The 19945-nt window shown below is 47.2% G+C and overlaps 1 protein-coding gene across 4 annotated transcripts in view; it reads right to left on the reverse strand.

Annotated features, from left to right (window-relative positions):
- ETV6 (ETS variant transcription factor 6) overlaps nucleotides 1-19572 on the reverse strand; it is a 238572-nt gene extending 219000 nt beyond the window's left edge. For all 4 annotated transcript variants that reach the window (XM_057701540.1, XM_057701539.1, XM_057701541.1 and 1 more), the window contains exon 1: nucleotides 19334-19572. In XM_057701540.1, coding sequence (XP_057557523.1) covers nucleotides 19334-19366 — 33 coding nt within the window. In that variant the 5' untranslated portion in view covers nucleotides 19367-19572. The remainder of the gene's footprint in view (nucleotides 1-19333) is intronic.
- Between the last annotated feature and the right edge of the window lie 373 nt (nucleotides 19573-19945).

Below are 19945 nucleotides of genomic sequence, written 5' to 3' on the forward strand. Positions count from 1 at the left end.
AATAAAAGTTGTTAAAAAAAAAAGAACACAAATAACAAATGCTGGCAAGGATGTGGAGAAAAGGGAACCTTTGTACACTGTTGGTGGGAATGTACATTGATGCAGCCACTATGGAAAACAGTGATGGAGGTATCTCAAAAAACTAAAAATAGAACTACCATATGACCCAGCAATCCCACTCCTGGGTATATATCTGAAAAAAAAACTGAAAACATTATTAACTCAAAAAGACATGTACTCCAATGTTCCCACCAGCATTATTTATAATTGGCAAGATGTGGAAGCAACCCAAGTGTCCATGAACTGATGAATGGATAAAGAAGATGTGTATATACACAATGGAATATTATTCAGCCATAAAAGAATGAACTGTTGCCATCTGCAGCAACATGGATGGATTTGGAGGGCATTGTGCTTAGTGAAATAAGTCAGAGAAAGACAAATACTGTGTGATATCACTTGTATGTAAAATCTAAAAAGAATAACAAATCTAAAAAATACAAGAAACTAGTAAACATAACAAAAAAGCAGCAGATTCTCAGATATAGAGAACAAATTAGCAGTTACCAGTGGAGACGGGGAAGGGCGAGGTGCAATTTAAGGGTAAGGGTATAAGCTGTTAGCTGTAAAACAAGCTACCAGGATATACTGTACAACATGGGGAATATAGCCATTTTACAATAACTATAAATGGAGTATAACCTTTAAAAATTGTGAATCACTATACTGTACACCTGTAACTTACATAACATTGTATACCAACTATACTTCAATTTTTTAAAATAATAAAATAAATAAAACAGTAATTTGGGGAAGGAACATGATTGGGGCAGAACCATCAAAGAACAAAGAGAAGGGCAAGAGAGTGTCAAGGTGAGCAAGTGGCCACCAGGGGTATCGGAGCCCCCAGTCCTGGGATGGAGCAAACCTGTTTTTGGAGAACTCATGTCAGCACATCCTGTTTTAAAGGCTCACAAACCAGACAGAGTGGCTGGAGGTCGCCAGAGGGTGAGGATTTCTATTCTGGGAATATGAATGAATGTGTGATGAAAGAAAGAAATTCAATTAATAAGTGAATTTATTAAAATTTTAATAAAGAAAAAGAAGGTTCACATCTGACTAGAACACGGGAAATGCTCCTCAAAATAACTTTACAGGGAAAAGACAGACTGAGGGAAGATGAGCAGGGAACCGGGGGACTGAACGGGAAAGCTAAGTCGGCTAATAATAGAGACAAGGAAGTACTGCGCCCCAGGAGATAGAGACGCAAAGGAAGAAAATGCAGGCCGGCCAGCCTGGGAATCAAGGGTAATTATCCTGTTGCACAAGATGTTGTACGGCTGGGGCCTGACCAAAGAACAGAAAAAGTCCATCTCTCCCCACCCCTCAATTTCTTTTAGATCGCCTACAAAGTCACTTATGACACAAGCTTGAGATCGGCCCCTGCAGCCCTTAAAGAATTCGACTGTTAGCTGTGAACAGCTTTTTGATGTTCTGGGAATGCATGTGGGTTTCATGCGGTGTCGGAACCGAAGTAACGTCCAGGAAAGGGGAAGTGAATCTATACAAAACTCTTCTTCTTTTTTGCTAAACTCTTTAAAGATGAATGTGTGTGTGCGTGCGTGCGCGCGCACATATGAGTGGGTGTGTGTATCTTAGACCCAATTTCAAATCTCCTACAAAGTGAGAGTTGCAAAGAGTTATGGGGGTCTGAAGACACGGCCCTGAGGTCAGCCAGCACAACTGGAGCAAAGCCAAGTCCAAGAGCACCCGGGGCAGCTGCCTGCCATCTTAAGAGTACAGGACGTGCCAAAGGAATCAGGCTGCTGGCCAAGGAGTCCAACATCCTGCTCTGAAGATGGCCAGTAAGTAGGTGTGTGTGTTTAACAGAGGGAGCACACCTGGCTGGGCAACTGTGCAATCTGATACCACAGGGGGAAACTTCTTCCTGATCTCGGCGTGTGATCGGATTCTGCCCTGAAGCAGAAGGCTTAAGTGTCCTTGCAACTTTTATCCAGAAGAAAGACAAACGGCCTTACGAGTCCTTCTCAATACCAGCCAAGGGTCGTAAAAAATGAAGGAAGTACAGAGGATACCTGCGGTGTGGTGTCTTTGGTCACTGACGGTCACCTTGGCCACGGTGGAAGGCTGGCTGGCAGGAAGCCTATTCCTCAACAGGCCTGATCTCACACGATTTTATTTTTGACGAGAGCTAAGTTGCTAAAATATAACAGCACACCCTTCTGTGAGCCTTGCCGCATCAATGAACAATACTGAGGCGTCCTCCATCAGATCACATGCCACAATTTCAGGTTTGGAAAATACAATAACTCCTGCTGGGGGATGGGGGATGCCGCACCCACACAACGTCGTGGGCACTGGTTACTTCACTCCTCTTTCCAGTTCAGCAGCTCATTAAGGAACACGTCCTGAAATTCTCCTCCTAGGCAGGTCAATTTTTAAGCAACTTCAAATGAAAACAATGACTGATGGCCCTCATATAGTCTCAGAGGTTGGAAAGTTTGTTCTTAAACAGGTTGCTAGAACTAGGACCGTAGTTCCTTGCAGGACTAAAAGGGGGAGAGTCCCAAGATTAGATTGACTGTACTAATTCGCAGGAACCCAGCTCCCACCAGTGCTAAGCCCAGGTGCCTGTGTTTCCAAAGAGTAAGCTTACCGCTAGGTCTGGTAAGGCAGGGGTGAAGAGAGAGGAAGTGGACGAGAGAGGAAGTGGACGAGAAGGAAATGCGCCCTCCATCAACAGCCTTGGCAGTGGAGACATTGGGTCAGGGGAGTAATGGTGGGAGGAAACCTGACAGCACCGGTTTGTCCAAGTATGCAGTGTATGAGCTGAGTGTTCTGAAGAAGGCACACCCTTTGAGGCCACCCCCACCTCAGCAGCTTCATAAATGTGTCTCTTCACTGGGCACCATGGACCTATGCTTTGCTGCTCCTCAATGTGGCTTAGAGGAACATCCCTATAACAGCTCCCAACTTGCCACAACCCCTTGTGGAGGCTGTCTGGGAGGCAAGGGAAACCTAGGATGTCCCGCAAGGACAGAAGGGCCTGGGGTCAAGCAGTGTGGAGACAGCCCCACCTGCAGCCAAGAAGAGCCCAAGGCCAGGAGGGCTGGCGGGCAGCTGCAGGGCGGCTCTTGGAAAGAAAGCTGCCGGCACGTGACAACCGGGGGGGGGGGGGGGGGGGGGGGGGGAGCTGTGAAAGAACCCTGGCTGGGGTCTGGTTGGGTTCAGGAAGTTGCAAGTTTTCACCTACCCTGATGCCCCGAATCCCAGCTGCCTGTCAGTGGCAACAAGCGTGGGGAGAAAAGGAGCCCCTGTGGAAGGCCCAGGTGTGTCTGCTTGTACCTGAAAACACCCGGCTTCTCCAAACTGGTCCATCTCAGAGTCGTCAGACTGTTCCTAACTCTAACACACTCTCCTAACAGCCTCATCTTTAAGCACACAGCACTGAGTTCTCCACTGTAAACGGAAATGTCGAAGCTGTCATACCATCCACAAGACAGGACCTGGGCTGGTTTTCTAGTCCCGTGGTACCCTCCGTTTTCTCACCGCTTTAGCCCCCAGGGCAACCCACTGGGAGTGAAATGGAGCTGCAGAGCGATCATCCCCCAGATAAGTGTAGCAGAGAACAGGGATGTGGAGGAGAAGGCTGAGGATGTGGAGGAGAAGGCTTTTCCTGAGAGGGCAATCCCCAGCCTTAGCAGAAAGCTCGGAAGCTGCCCTGCTCTCGGGTCATCTCCGCGAGCCGACAGGTAAGGTCGGGGCGACTGGCGACCCCACACCGTGGTGACAGACCCCTCGTTCCCAGAGGATCACAGCCAGCAATGTCAGGACTGCACAGGCGACAACAAACAGCCCCCAGTTCTCTCTCCCGGACCCGGGAGGCATCCTGAGCCGAGAAAAGAGGATGGACCACTGACAGGTTCACTCATGTGGGGCTGTCCGTGCTTCATCCTGCACAACCAGCCTAATGGTTCTCAAGCCTCGTCTCCAGCTGCCTATGTTCCTCTCTGGCAGACGGGCGATCAAGGTGGAAAGATCTAGCAGGTGCTGTGTGTGTACGTGTCGGTTCAGGGCCTGGGTTTCATGAGGACACTTAGGTATTGGGGTGGCCCTTCCACTCGGTCCTGACATTGCAACAGAAGTGAGGTCTCTCCCTTCCTTCCTTCCTCCACCTTCAAGAGGTATTTGCTCAGGACTTCAACTGTGCAAGGTTTTCAACTTACGCTTCTCTTACGTAGCACTGGGCCTAGCACCCACCAAGCCCAAACAGAAGCTTAATAAATACTTGCTGATTTTAAAAATTCAATGCAAGGGACTTCCCTGGTGGCACAATGATTAAGAATCTGCCTGCCACTGCAGGGGACATGGGTTTGATCCCTGGTCCAGGAAGATCCCACATGCCTGGGAGCAACTAAGCAGGTGCGCCACAACTACTAAGCCTGCGCTCTAGAGCCCGTGAGCCACAACTACTGAGCCTGAGCACTCTAGGGCCTGTGCTCCGCAACAAGAGAAGCCACCGCACTGAGAGGCCGGAGCACCGCAACAAATACCTCCCACACACCGCAACTAGAGAAAGCCCACAAGCAGCAATGAAGACCCATCACAGCTAAAAATAAATAAATAAAAATAAATTTTTAAAAAATGTATTCCTTTAAAGAAAAATTGTTGTTTAAGAAAATTCTTTTAAATAAATAAAAATTTCAATTCAACTAAAGGACACTGGACCTTCTCTATGCCAGGCACTGCACTGGACACTGGAAATATAAAATGAATCCATCCATCAACCACCTGCTCTCAGTGAGTTTTCACTCCAGCTAGAGCATGATACACAAACTATAACAGGACCATTGCCAGCAACAGAGACAAGTTCAATGAGTTTGTAGGATGCTGGCCTGACAGCACCAGGGAAGGCTTAAGAAATGGGCTTCAGGTGACAAGTTGGTTACCAGGCAGAAGAAGGATCAGGGCAAGATTCTAGGCATCAAAGTTCATAACATGGTTTGGGAGAAGGGCAGGTATTGGTTGGAATACAATGTGGAGCAGGAGGGTGGAGATGATTTTAGAAAGGCAGCCTGTCCAGGACCTTGATGCCGTGATAAAGAGCTGAGTTTCATCCTGAGCTACGGTGTCAGAAAGGGCCTGGTGTGATCAATTTCTTACTTGCCAAGACTCATTCTGGGCTGGATGGGAAGGAGCAGGGAGTGGAGGAAGGAAGCTCAGATGGGAGACAGCTGAAGAGTCAGAGGCCAGGGGGAAGACAGTGCTAATAAGGATGGAGAATAAAGGACAGCGTGAGAGAGACGGGGTGTAAACCACACAGGATCCAAAAGCCTGGTGAAGCAACCGTGGATGAGTCCGTTAGCGCCCCGCAGACCAAAGAACGGCCATCACTCACTGCCCTCATCTTGGATGGCTTTTGTGGCCACAATGGCCTTTGAAGAGTGAGAGAGAGGTGACCTGGCAGAACTATTACTACTATCTCCTTCTGGCTCTTGTCCCCTGTGATTCATATCCTGAACAGTTTTCTTTCCCTCTGTCTTTATACCCTGAGAATCTTAGATTCTCTTAACAGAAACCTTCACCCAGAAAAGCTGCCATCTTCTCTCCCATTAATCCTGCTCACCAACACCTCCTGGCAGTTATCTGACCTACGTGGGACAAAAATAAATAACTAAAAAACAATAATAATAAGGCTCTGCCAGGCTAGGAAACCCATCCAGGCAGGGGATTATAAGAGACACCTGTTTCTCAACACAGCAGCTGCGAACACAGTAGAAGCATGGCATCTTGGTAACAAGAAAGAGTTCTCACTAAAATCCAAGAATAGCAGAAACTGGCACAGACCAATTTTCAGCTCTATCACCTGAATGTGAAAAGAACTTCAATAAGATTAGACACCTAAGAGGAACTCTGCTTCGCTGAACTTGGAACCTGAATGTTGGTTTGCTTATGCGGAGGTGATTTACCTATTTACCCAAGTAGTCTAAATCCTTAAAGCAGCTATTATACACTTAGGGTGTTATCATAAACATACTAAAGCTTTTTGAAGTTTGCTTGATTCATACCCTGTGCTGACCAAACATCTCTTCACTTAAACCAGCTTAAAAAACGACCAGAACACAGTCCAATGGAGAAAGTGGACACTGACATAGGAGCAAATAGACAATATTTCAAATTATCTTTTATGATACATGCACCCCAGTGTTCACAGCAGCACTATTTACAATAGCCAAGACATGGAAACAACCTAAGTGTCCACTGGCAGATGAATGGATGAAGATGTGGTACATATACACAATGGAATATTACTCAGCCATAAAAAAGAATGAAATAACATTTGCAGCAACATGGACGGACCTAGAGATTATCGTACTAAGTCAAACAGAGAAAGACAAATATTATATGCTATTACTTATATGTGGAATCTAAAAAATAATACAAACTTATTAACAAAACAGAAACAGACTCACAGACATAAAACAAACATGGTTCCCAAAGGGGAAGGGGGAGGGATAAATTAGGAGTACGGGATTAACAGATACACATTATTAGATATAAATAAACAATAACGTTCTACTGTATAGAACAGGGAACTATATTCAATACCTTGTAATACACTATAATGGAAAAGAATTGGAAAAAATATAGATATATACATATACATGTATAACCAAATCACTTTGCTATACACCTGAAACTAATACAGTATTGTAAATCAACTATACTTCAATTTAAAAAAATTATCTTTTCAGTTCATTCACCACTAAAAATTACACACACACACACACACACACACAATCTACCAACATATAAGCACCACAGGCAAACTGTTTCATAGCTGCAATATACACACATTACCTTTTCAGATCAGACCAGGGAGATGCTCTTAGAAGCAGCTTGTTAACAGCCCCTCACATTGCTGTTTCACAATCCGTTTATAGCCCGTCAGAAAGCCAGCCCTCCAAGGAGATGTATTTTATATCTACATGTGAGGTTTCTTTGCCACAAGGCTGGGTTTCATGCAATCTTTCACTCTGTAAGCTAGAAAACAGATTATGCCATAATTTCTGGGACATATGATCCTATGAGTAGGCAACACATGTGCCTATATACAAACAGAGCCACAAGAATAAACCCTGGAATAAAAGCAGAATGATGCCCAAGGAAGCACAAGCCACCCCATACTGTCCCAACTAGAACTAAAAATAGTGCAAAAAGGCCTTGTGTCAGCTACCCTCACACTGTTCCCTCTAGAACACGCTACTTCTAACCTCCAGTGTTGATTTTTAAGCTTGAGCTTTCAATAACTTTACCTAGGAACCTTTCCCTGACCCAAAGAAGCTACTTTCTAGGCTTTGGATTGTGGAACAATCGTTCAATGCACTTCAATTATGAGGCCATTAATGTATACAAGATGCAAACGAAGAGTGAACCTGAAATTGTGAATTTTCCCTCAAAGCCTAACAGATGTGCCCTGGGGACACTAGGACCAGCTGAGAGATTACCTTTCTGGCAAATGGAAACCCCTGAAGTGCTAAGTACCGTCAACTGCCCAAGGGGGCAGCCAGCTGGACCAACACTTGTGCCTGGGGAAGCGTGCGGCCAAAACGTCCCCAAAGTGGCACAACCTTGTCAGCACAGCCCCACGTGGAGTCCCAGAAGGATTAAGAGAGAAGAGCACCTTAAGTATACAAGACCCCACGAAGAATCACAGACACCAATCTGGGGGTCAGAGCTGTGATGTGGATTCTTTCTCATAACCCATTTGGCATGTAGCCTGGCAGTCCACAGACACAAGCATCGGGTAGGATAACAAGATTTGCCCAAACTAGGCTCTGCAGGTCATCCTAAAATGGACCCAAATAAGAAACAGGTGCTGTGAACTCGTTTTCACCTATAACCTAGATAAAATTAACCAAGTGGACTATACTCCCATCCACCCATACCCTCTCCATGGTAAACCTTTAAATACCACAGTTGAAATGGAAATGTACACAGAACCATCTTTCCCTTAAATGGGACTGTTCAACACCATGGCTAACCACAAAAGCACACACAGGCATTCCCCCTACCTTACAGAAGCTCCATGTGGCCATTTCACCAAATTTTTCAAGACAAACAAATTCTCAGAAGAGCTGACTAAGGTTCACAGTGACTTGTGCCCCAGGGCCCACCTCGTCCCTTTGCTGGAATAACATGGCCTTTCAGCAGGGTCTGTGTGGCTTTCTGCCCTTTTTCCTTCTTGCATTTTTAAGGTTCTTTTCCCTCCGAGGCCTCGTCCCACATATCTTCAAGCAGAGCCCATGGCCTTGTACCCCGAAAATGAGAAACAAATCTCCTGCTGCTGATGTCAGTGGTTCTTTATTCATTTTCTAGGGTAGGGAGCTTAGAAAAGCCAAGGTGCCAGGGAGGGTGGGAGCATGTAAGACGGGTATACTACTAGGTGCCCTACTTGCGATGTAACCCAATACCTAGGTCCCTGTGCCCCTCTCCCTCCCATCTGGGTGAAGGTTAAAGATCCCCTTACAGCATGCTGAAAAAGATTAGAGGATCATCACTCCAGCCTTCCTGTGCTCGCCAGCATTCCCCCTGAATTCCATCGTGTTCAAAAACTGTGTCTGACCGGCAGCTGGCTTCTGCTGCCGAGGAGCGCGCCCTCACCACTCACGCACGGCCAGGAGCACAGAGCCTCAGAGACACAAAAGAGCAGAATGCCAACTCCATGCCAACTCCAGAAAGCAAGCCTTTGTCTCTCTGGGTCTGAGGACAAAGACTCTTGCCTTTCCAACGGGTACGGTCTCTCCTTCCACCTCACCCTGAAGTATTCGAGTCAGCAGACCCAGGGCAGGACTCAGGGGCACAAAGTCAGATATGGAGCTGGCACCCTTCCAGGGGATTTGAGATGTCGTCAGCCAAATCGGGTCGTTGAGGTCTCCGCATCCGGGAGAAGAGACTTACCCAGACTGGGCACCTACATCACTCAGGTTTCACCCCCAAATGACAGCTCTCCCACCCAGTTCACCTCACTTCGGAGACAGGCCAGATCACGAGGCACGGAATGAGAGTGACCTTGACCCGATGTCCCTACCCATCACTGGCCATGACTGTCAAGACCATGAGGAGAGCCATGGTTTCAACAGAGCAAAGCACCAGTTAAGTGAACTCATGACTGGATTTTTTAAATCTCCCAGATTTCAAGTCTAAAGGAGGACACGACAGCTACCACGGGTCCAATCCTTCAGACTGCCCATCTCCCCAAACCAGGTGTGCCAACTCCGAGACCACACACAGTGGCCCAAAGAGAAGAGGACTCACTTCAGTCCCTTCGGGTGCCCAGCCTGTGATCACAAACCTACACACGGAAAGACAGAGCTGGACCAGATGGCTGAGTCAGGAGACACTACCATGTGGTTTGCTCTGGCAGGACATGGATGCAATGGTCAAGGATAGTGTCTGGGAAAGATATATGGTCTAGAACAATGAAGGAAGGAAGTCACACGGAAAAGAAGTTGCAATCCCTTGTCTGTGCTTCCCCAAAGCTGTCCAGAAAAGCGCTCAGCAAATGCCCGCTCCTCTTTTATAAAGTCTTGGGTACAGTTCCTCTTGTCCATGCCAGTGGCAGATTTATCCAAGTACTAATTATTAGGCTTCAGACAAATACTGGTCCCAAACTGTCTCTTGACCTTGAGCCTTCATCAGGGACCCCAGCACTGTTCTGGCCACACCACAGCCAGGCAGGCACATGTGAGAACACCGCTGCCCACCTAGACCCACAGGGCTCCAGAGAAGTTCTGCGGACATGGGTGACTTCAGAGATAGGTTGCTCTTTGGGGTTTTTTTTTTTAATTACAATGCTGATTTCTATCTGTAGCTCATTTCTTCCAAGAAATACTTAAGTCAGCATCTCATCTTTGGTTGCTGCTTCCTCACGTATAAGGGGCATGACAGAATCAGGAATTACTGACATAATACAGAGCAGTCTTCAGAAAGATAAAATCACCTGGCCCCGTCATAACGCACTGGGCAGGGTACAAGACAGCTGAGCAGAAAATCACCAACTTTCACTTGTGTTTTTCACAGCGAGGGGAGAGGAACGCTTGCTCTCCAGACCTAAGCCCTTTCCTCAATGGCCTAAAAGTGCCCACATCTGCTTCCTGGGGTTGGCGGCAGAGGCCGCGAACATTCTCTCCACTATTGCTCAAAAAGGGCCATTTTCCAGGCTCCGTTTCATCTTCTCACTTAACATGGATATCTATGGAAAACTCAGGAACGCACTATAAGCCCACAGCAAAAGGAATTACAGATGCTGATAATACTCAGCCCCTTGGCATCTACTAAAAATGAAGTTTCCCTCATGCCCCAAAGTTACAAATTTGGCCTCTTCAAACTCTGCCATCTAAACCTCGGCGAAGAGCCCTCTACTCCTGACTCTTGGAACTGGAAATTCACCACCCACAGCAAACAGTGTCTGCTCTGTGGTCAGACAGACACAGGGCTGCCTGCCACACAAAAGCAGACTGAAGAATGGACGCTCCCTCTCGAGTCTCACCCCGCTCGCAAATAATAAGCAACTGTATGAACAAGCGGATCCCTGAATAGGTTCAAATACTTGAGGGCTGAGTAATAACGCCCGTCAGAGGCACTGTACAGTACTTCCAGGCTTCGGGTTTTTTCCTTTCCTTTCATCTCTGGAAACTTATTCAGAACCCTACTAGCTCTTCCCTCACAATTTTAAGATGCAAGAGGCATCTGTTTCTACCATGTAATTGCAGTTGGCTGTCTCTCCTGTTGTTGAGGCTTGTATTCAATGAAAGTCAAAATCGGGGCTTTGCTGAGCACTGACTGAGTGACCCCAGCCGTGGGAGAAACTCATGGGGATGGTGACAAGAGACCAGGCTGGGAGTCGGCCAACCTGGGAGGCCTGGAGTTTAGCTCAGGAGCTGCCACAAACCAGCCACGGGAGCTCGAGCAAGACCATAACATCTCTGACCTCCGTTTTCTCAACGGTATAATGTGGACACAGGACTAGACAATCTCTCCCCGCGTCTAGATCCCTATGACGGGAGGATATATAAAGAGGAAAAGAACTAAGTTTTGGGTTTTTTTAAACAGCGTAAGGCACTGCCTTGTAAAATACCCCCAAAGATAGGTATTTTTTATTACAACTTCAGATGACCTAACAGGTTCAAGTCTAAGATGACTAAGTTCAAGATGCAGGATTCACACTCAGGTCTGTCTACTCCAGGGTCTGTCCTTCCCCTAGAAGCTCTTCACGGTATGGCAATGACTGGTCCCCTCTTCTCAGGAACTTACAATCCCCTTAAAGGAAACCAGTGTTACAGAGAAGAACCAGTGAACAGCATCAGGCAGAATAAAATGCAAATCACACTCCGAAGCAGCGCTGATTGGAACTGCACGGTGGCAACACTCACACTGAGCACACGTACCCAGGGCACTCACACCAGCCGGGCCGCAGGCCCTTTTCAGGTCGTTCAGGAAATGAGATCGTTTTCCGTGTGTCTGACTCCCACACACAAAGGGAAAATACCCCCGAGGAACACACGAGGTCCGGTGAGCGTGCAGATTTATTGGGTAGCTCTTTCCTGTCTTCACTGGGGAATAAGGTATTATTTTCATAAGTCATTTGTCCAGATAGCCACAGTGTGGCCTTGTTAAAACCTAACATTATTTCTATGCCAACCATTTTCACTGAATAGCTTTCCAAAACGCATGACACTATTTCCTCACTTTGTAAATCTCAGAGTGTAAAGTCTGTCTTTAACGTGGACCAGGCCATAACGATGATCATTAATACCGTCAGCCACTGTGCAGTGCCAGACAAAGGGGCTTCACGCTCTAGATACTAGTCTTCACAATGAAGCTATGCTTTCTGCAATTTTCCTGGTGTTTGTAGGACGTGGCCCTGGGATAGAACACCTGATTCTGACTCTGGCTCAGCTACAAAGAGCACTGTGATGGCAGGCAGGCTATTTAAATGCTGCAGGGAGTCAGTTTCCTCATCTGTTTCATGAGAATTGGGGCTTAGGCTGTCTTAATCCCTTAACTCCCTCTACTTTGCCAGTATCTCTGTCTGCTTCCTTCCCTGTATCTGCTCTGAAGACACAGGCTTCATTAAAGCTGCTCATAATCCAGAAATGTATAAAGTCAGAGAGGCCCAAACTCTCTCTTCATTCCAGGAAATTAGAACAAGGCCAGTAGGGTCAGGCTATCAGGAGAGAGGAAAAGAAAAAAGATGATTCCTTTGATGGTGGGGGAAATCAGGGAATGCCAGGAAACACATCAAATAGACTCCTAGAAATGACACAGTATCTTTACTTTTTCTTTTCTATTTTCTTTTTTTTAATTTGATTTAATTTTTTTTGGCTGTGCAGCTTTTGGGATCTTAGTTCCCCATCCAGGGACTGAACCCAGGCCCTTGGCAGTGAAAGGGTGGAGTCCTAACCACTGGACCACCAGGGAACTCCCCTACACAATATCTTCAGATGGACGTGAGGCATGATTTTTAAAAAGCATTGCATTTGTGGATTGCGTAAAAAAAAAGTTTTAAATTGAGAAAAAGAAAAAAAAGGCAGCGGAAGGAGACAGACTGACCAGGGTGTGACCATAGCTCCGAGGGTGGGCAGGATGAGAGGACATGGCCCCGGCCTGTCACCTACCTGATCACCTGATGACGGCATAAGGAGACACTGGGGGAAAGCAGAGACAGGCAGAGAGGGAAAAGGTTTCTGAGAAAAACATGAAAAGGGCCCAAATGAACCCACTCAAAGACAAAGCATCACTAGAGAACATCAGGGATTGGTGGACAAGTGGGAGATATGGACATCCATTCCAAGGTAGGTGCTCCGACATGACCATCTAGCTACCCCACCCCGAGAGGGCCGGTTAGGAACCACCCACCCAGAGACGGAAGGAGCATCGCTGCTGGCTCTACGCCTGCCTCTTGTCTTGGCCTGTGGGAAGCTCCACCATTGCCCCAATACTTTTGATTTCCTAACTTTCTTCATAAAGGTGCCTGTCCTGGAGACTAGGGTCAGGAGGGAAAGTGCTTTGGAACTGTAGTCCCAAGATGTAGACTTAGTGAAGCTCGGGCCAGAGTACAGCATGGGAGATCTTAGGCCAAGACACCACTTAACAGGTCCAGGCTTCAGGCTCCTCCTTTGTAAAATAGGGAGAAAACCTGCATCCAGAAGAGAGTTGTAAAAAGCTAACGAGATAATGTAGATAAAACGCTTAGCTCAAGGACCAGCACATGGCAGCATCCAATAATCGATGGCAGTGAGGATGGAGGAGGAGGAGGAAGAAATGCAGGAGGATGCCACCAATGCAGCACACAAACCCCTCTCATTACCTAGATTTTACAAAGCTCCCCAAACGCAGGTGTTCCACAGTTTCCCACAAGCTTATCCACAGGCCTGAGTGAGCAGTTAGCTCACCTGTGGGTCCACAGCTAACAAACACGGGCTAATACCTTCCTTGCCACCCCCCGACACTCCCTAAATTCCAGGTCATTTAGACAAAGACAAAGCTGAACTGTATACTTTTACTATCTAAGAAAAAAAAGGTGTTCAAACAAATTAACAGAACTAATAATATAGTGACGGTATTATTCTGATGCAGAAGGCACAGTCTCGAGCACACAGCAGCCCTCATTTCTAACCAATGATGGTGTGGACACCTGCCTGTTCACGGAGGCTCAGCCTGAGACATCCCAGAAAGTCACACTCTATTAGGCTGGTTCCCGTATGTTCAGAAATCAGTGAAAATGTGTTTTTTAATAGGCTTATCATTCTAACTTCTCTGTCTCTCCCCAAATACTAGGTTTGGCAGCAAACAGTCTAAGCTGGGTGCCTTCTGGCGTGGGAACCTTGTATCGACTTACACTCATTCTATTCAACAAATCCACACAGAGATTGGTTTCTTACACACGTCTCACGACAAATACGGCAGTGAAGGACTCTGCCAGAAAAAACGCCAGGGCTTTCCCTAAAGTAGCATTCACAGAGACAAACAGGGCATTTGTATAATCTCACACCCTAGGGGGCTTCGTCTGACACTGATTCTCTCGGCCGGGAGATGCACACCAAAGGGCAACTTTTCAACATCCGTAACAGAATGCACCTGCCCTTCAAGTTGGTTCCAAACACCCCCTTCTCCACCTGCCCCCAGCCTGCCTCAGTGTGAGTAAAGGCAGCTCAACTCAGCTACACGGGATTTTAGTTCTGCCTTCCTTTGGTGCCCACATTTGGGGTGTTTTTTTCCCTTCACTTACCTATGCTAAAGAGGTAAGCTACTTCTCTAGGACCAGCTGCCATGTTTTTAGCTGATGTGGTTTGGAACATGGAGCCTTCTACATATAAGTTAAGGTGTATGTTTGAGCCTAGGGCCCCCTCAAGGATTCCTCAGAACAGGCCCTGCCAACAGGTCCAGAGCCTTCAGCCCAAAGCAGAAGTACCAGTCCCTCACATGCTATAACAAAGTACTGCTGCACCCCACCATCCCATCTTTGGGGATAAATCCAAAGAACTCAAAGCAGGATCTCAAAGAGGCATTTGCACACCTATGTTCACTGTGGCATTGTTCACAACAGCTGTGAGATGAAAGTAACCCAGACGTCTATCAACAGATGAACAAATAAAGAAAATACAGCATATACATAAAATGGAATATTACACAGCCTTGAAAAATAGGGAGGAAATCCTGTCACATACTATAACATGGATGAGCCTCCAGGCCATTATGCTAAGTGAAATAAAGATAGTATGATTCCACTCATGTGAACTATTTAAAGCAGTTAAAATTATAGAAACAGAAAATAGGAAGGTGGTTACTGAGGGCTGGGAGGAGGGGAGAGGATAAATTTGTGTTTAGTGGGTATAGAGTTTCAGTGCCGCAAGATGAAAAAGTTCTAGAGATCAGTTGCACAACAATATGAACAGACTTAACATGACGAAACCCTTAAAAATGGTTAAGATGCTACATCTAATGTTACATGCTTTTTACCAGAATACAAAAAAATTATTGCTGTAGTTGGTGGTACAAATACAAGTCCAGGAAGCCCTTCTTCCCTCATCCCCCACTCCTACTCCTTCTTCTAACATCTAACAATGTACCCTCTCCACCCAGGGCTCCCCCACACACCGTCTTCCTTGGCACGTACCTCTGAGCCCTCATACCAGCTGGCTTGCGATTAAAATGGACCAAGCTAGGAAGTGCCAGAGAGTGCAGCCCATTGTATCGAATTTCCTTGGCCTTTTATAGGGATGCACCGTGCACCCAGCCAGCGCGGGACAGGGGCTGAGAATCAGGAGGCCTGCGTGGCTCTAAACCTGGCTCGGATACCCACCAGCTGAAGCAAACCATTTAGCCTTGTGGACCTCCTCTCCATAAAAATCAGACATTGGCCCAGGTGATCTTTATAGTCTGTCAGCTCTGAGAGTCTCAGAGTTGCATCAGGGGATGCAATTGCTAAAGAACCTGGAGACAACTTAGAACCCTACTAATCTGAACCTTCTCCAGTGATTCCTCAAGCCCCTTCCTTATATTTTACACAGTTCCATCTTGTTGTCTGTTGAGACACAAAAGCAGTTTTTGAAAAATGTTATCAAAATAAGAAAACATTATTACTAGGCCAAAATTCTACCAGTAATAACTTCTGAGAAGACACCCAAGGGAGGTGTCTAGGTGTCAGGCCTCCCTGTGACAGCAGAGTGGCCCTAGTAACCACTCTATGCAAGCCTGTGGGTGAAGTGTTAAGTCACTCCGAGCACACAGGACAGAGAAGAAAGGGTACTGACCTCCTTTCATGCCTCACTGCAAATCAGCAAACATTACTGACACACATTTCTGAGCCAGGTGCCAAGGTGGGCACCAGGTCACAAAGATAATCACCACTAAACTCAAGGAACTCAGAGCCCAGGAGGGGAAACCCAGAGTCTCCCAGAAACCATCAAAATAAAGAGAGATTTCATCCCGCTAAAAAAGCCAACCAGTACAGAGGACAGAGAAAGGGGTGGGGCGTGGGGGGGCAGGGAAGTTAGGCGACTATTTTCTGGAGCATCCTAGGTAGTCCTAGCCTTCCGAAGGGCTGTGTCTGCTGGGCCATAATTACTTTCCGCTGCAACCTGGCTGAACTTAAAACTGAACAGGTGACTTGAAGGTGAAGGCTGATGATGGAAAAGACAGCCTCTTCCTTCCTCCCATACCCAGCAGTCAGCCACACGATCCTCTGAAAAAAATAATTTGACTTTTTACAGAGTTAGGTGACCCTGTCCTTACATTTAAACAACCCCAAATGGTCAGGAATGGAAGCATTTAATCTCTCATGATGAGAGTGACCAGTGCAGACAAACAATGGGGCACAGCCACAGTTTGGGTGACCTTGGGCTGGTCAACCTGTCTTCTGCTGTAAACACGTCTGATATTAACTGCCCTGCGGTGCCGGGAACATGCTTATAAAGTGCAAAAGAAATATAAAAGCCAATATCAGGCATTCGTGGGCAACCATCACCACAAAAGCGATACACACAAAGGTGTCACTGACTGACTGATTCAGAAACTTTCACCCTGGAAATTCCACCGAAATCGTAATCTCTAGCAGAACTGACACTGCTCAGAAGTAAACAGAGTACTTCCCTCTGTGGCTGCCTCTGGTGAGGCTCCTCTGTGCTCCATCACACCAGCTACTGAGGAATTTACTGCCTGCTGACCAGCTGCCTGTAAGGAATGAGAGCCAGGGAGGAAGGTTTCAGGAGTGGACAGGAGAAGTCAGGGAAATCTCCCCACACAGAGAGCCTTCCGTGTCACATGTCCTCAGGACATCAGAGCCATCGGCTCATCCTTGAAAGCTCCTGACATTCATTCTCTGCTCCACCAAAAACTTTATTGTTTACTGGACTCTAGAAAAAAATCCCAGTACTTGTGGGTTCCCAGCAAACATTTTTCATTATGCAGTCACTGTACCACATCCCAAGGACTAAGGGAAACACCGCACACATCACCAGAGCATTTTCAGATGAGCTAGAAGAATCCTAGTCCTTGATCTCCAGCGCTTCTTACTGGAACACTGCAAACTAAACAAACTCCGGGGAAAAACGCACTTCACATATGTGCATTTAAACAAAGGCACAGTCCAAGCAAACAGTCATATGCTGGTTCCATAAAGAACAATCCAAAATAAAAGTGTTACTTTCATTACTGGTGAAGACCATTAAATCGATTCTAATTACAGATAAATACAAAGTGAGGGAAAGAGGCTTCGGAAAAGAACTGAGAGGGTAAACGGTAAGAAAAAAAAAAAATGATACACAAATTATGGCTGGAATTTTTATGTCACATTTAATAGAACATGCTGTCTAGGTCTGCGATTGGTTCCATCCAAGTGTGTAAGGAAAGGGCTGCTGTAGCCTCCCACTGGGGTACAACAAGATAAGCCACTGGCCTGCAGCACCCAAGCATAAGCCCCTCAGAACAGCGGGCGTATGTAGTCTCTTTAGAAGAGCTATCAGGAAAAGTCACAGAAAGGCCTGCTTTTTGTTGTTTTCACCCTAAAATCACGGTCTCATAGTTGGTCCAGGTTCTCCTGAGGTCAGATTTATTGCCATCGAGCTAAATGCAATTTACTGATTTAATACCCTATTATTCAGTTACCTCTGTTTGTGTTATGAAGTATATAAATTAGATTAGGCATACCGTAGGATTTTCCTGAATTCGTAGAATCGAATTTATACAACAAAAGAAATTGGATTTAAAGTATCAACCTACCTAAGTTCTTTACTCCGACATCCCCTCCATCACAGATACCTGCTATCCCGAAGTAGGTACAAACACAGAAACTTGACAGTTCCATCAGGCGTCCTTTTTTGCGGGGCAAAACCAAAGAAACCAAACCCACCTTTTCAGTTCACATTAGCCCTAATTCAAACCCCATGAGAATCTTTCCTGATAAGAAACACTAACACCTGAGGATAATTATGAAAACCTAAGAAGCAAATATGATAAAATACTGTTTCCTCTACACAGATCCTAGGGAGAAGAAGCCGTGTTAAAACAGGAAAGGTTTCTCGAATTCCCCACAGATGAAGAAAACTGGTTCATTGTCTCTGCAGGGTCCCTTCAATGAACATATTAAATGGGCCAAGCCACAAACAAACAAACTTCAGCAGCTTCAGCCTCTCACAGAAGCAGAAGGCTTTTCCATCTGGGTACTGATGGAACAGTGAAATGAAAGTGCACACCAAATGCAGGGATGGGCAAAATAATTGGGGGAGATGGACAAATCAGTCTGCCTCCTCACGGTGGCAAACTTCACGACAACTTTTAGAAGCAACAAACCGCAGCACCACTAGCCTTTACAGACACACACACGTACGTATAAATGCACACACACAAAACTACGTGGAAGGTAAATACTGCGTTTGCAAACATCCTCCACCATCCTGCATTTACAATACTGAAAACCACGGCCAGAAAGCTGGGAGATTTCTACTCTTAACTACCCTCTCTGTACTGTCAAACTGGGAAGGTCATTTTGCCTGGTCACTTAGATAATTCTCTCTCCCTGCAACACAGGAGGTTTCTACTTTGGGACTGCTCAACGTTCATATGCATCAGAGTAAAATAACCATTCAGCAACTTTAGTCACCTTGGTCTGAAAAAAAAAAGAAAAAGAAAAAAGAAAGAAGAGGAAAAAATTCATTGTGCAATGCCCAGGAAAAGCTGACACCACGACTGTCTCTCCGACAAGCCCTTGCAATTACACTGGGGGGGGGGGGGGAGGTGGGGGGGTGGAATCTGTCTGCTCAGACTCAGGGAGCCCTTAAAAAAAAAGAAATGATTCCCAATCCCAATGGAGCCGGAGAACTTTTTTTCTATGGAGACCACCCCTCGGGAACAAAAGTTACATTTCGGTCACATGTTGGGAGTAGGGGTAGGGAGCAGGGTTTGTTTTTTTTTAAAGTGCACTAATCACGGGGGTGTTTTACAGTCCTGGAGAACACTCGGGTTCCCCCCGGTCGACAGTGACGGGCATTTCATTGTCAAAAAGCAGGGGGGTGGGGTGGGGGCGCAGGAGCCGGCAGGGGGCTCGGGGGGAGCGGGGGGCGCAGCAAGGTTACGCGAAAGGGTACGCAGCCGCCGCCAGCTGCATCTCCTTCCCCGGCGCCGCAAAGAATTTCCTGCGCGCAGAACGACGGCAGCAGCCCCCTCGGAGCTGAAGAGCCCAGTGCGACTGGCCGGGCCGGTGCAGCTCAAGGGTTTCCACCCCGGAGAGGGAGGGGGAGAAGATCTTTACCTTAATGCTACACTGAGCAGGAGTCTCAGACATGTCTCACAGCGAGAGAGATCAGGAAGTTCTCAGTTTTTTTCCACTTTCCTTTCCTCTCCCCAACCCAGAAACGCTCCACGGCCAGCCGGACGCGGTCATTTAAGAAGTTTCTTGCAGCATCTCTCCCGGCGGCCGCCCCGGGGGGCCGCGAGCGCGCGGGGCGGGGCGGGGCGGGCGCCGGCGGAGTCGCCGCGCGGGGCGGCGGGGGCGTGGGAGCCGGGCGGCGCGGCGGCGGCGGCGGCGGCGGCGGCGGCGGCGGGGTCTGCGGGGCGCGGCGCGGCGCGGCGACCCGGGGCGCAGCCCGGCCGGCCTCCGGCTCTCTCCTCCCACCCGGGCCGGCGCCCCCGCCCCCCGCCGCTCTCCCTCGCGCGCGCTCGCGCTCTCTCTCTCCCCCTCTCGAATGTTTTCCTTCCTGGAAGAGAGAAACTGAAAGGCAGAACTGAGAAGGCGCTTTGCTCATTGATCTTGAGAGTTTCAGGGCAGAAACTGACGTGAATTCCCAGCACTGAGCTCTGCCTCTTAAAGGAGCCACCAGGAAATAAAAGCTCGGGTTACAGCCCGGCATCGGGGAAATAAAAG

This window comes from Hippopotamus amphibius, chromosome 12, assembly GCF_030028045.1.
Source record: "Hippopotamus amphibius kiboko isolate mHipAmp2 chromosome 12, mHipAmp2.hap2, whole genome shotgun sequence".
In the NCBI taxonomy this organism is placed as follows: domain Eukaryota; kingdom Metazoa; phylum Chordata; class Mammalia; order Artiodactyla; family Hippopotamidae; genus Hippopotamus; species Hippopotamus amphibius.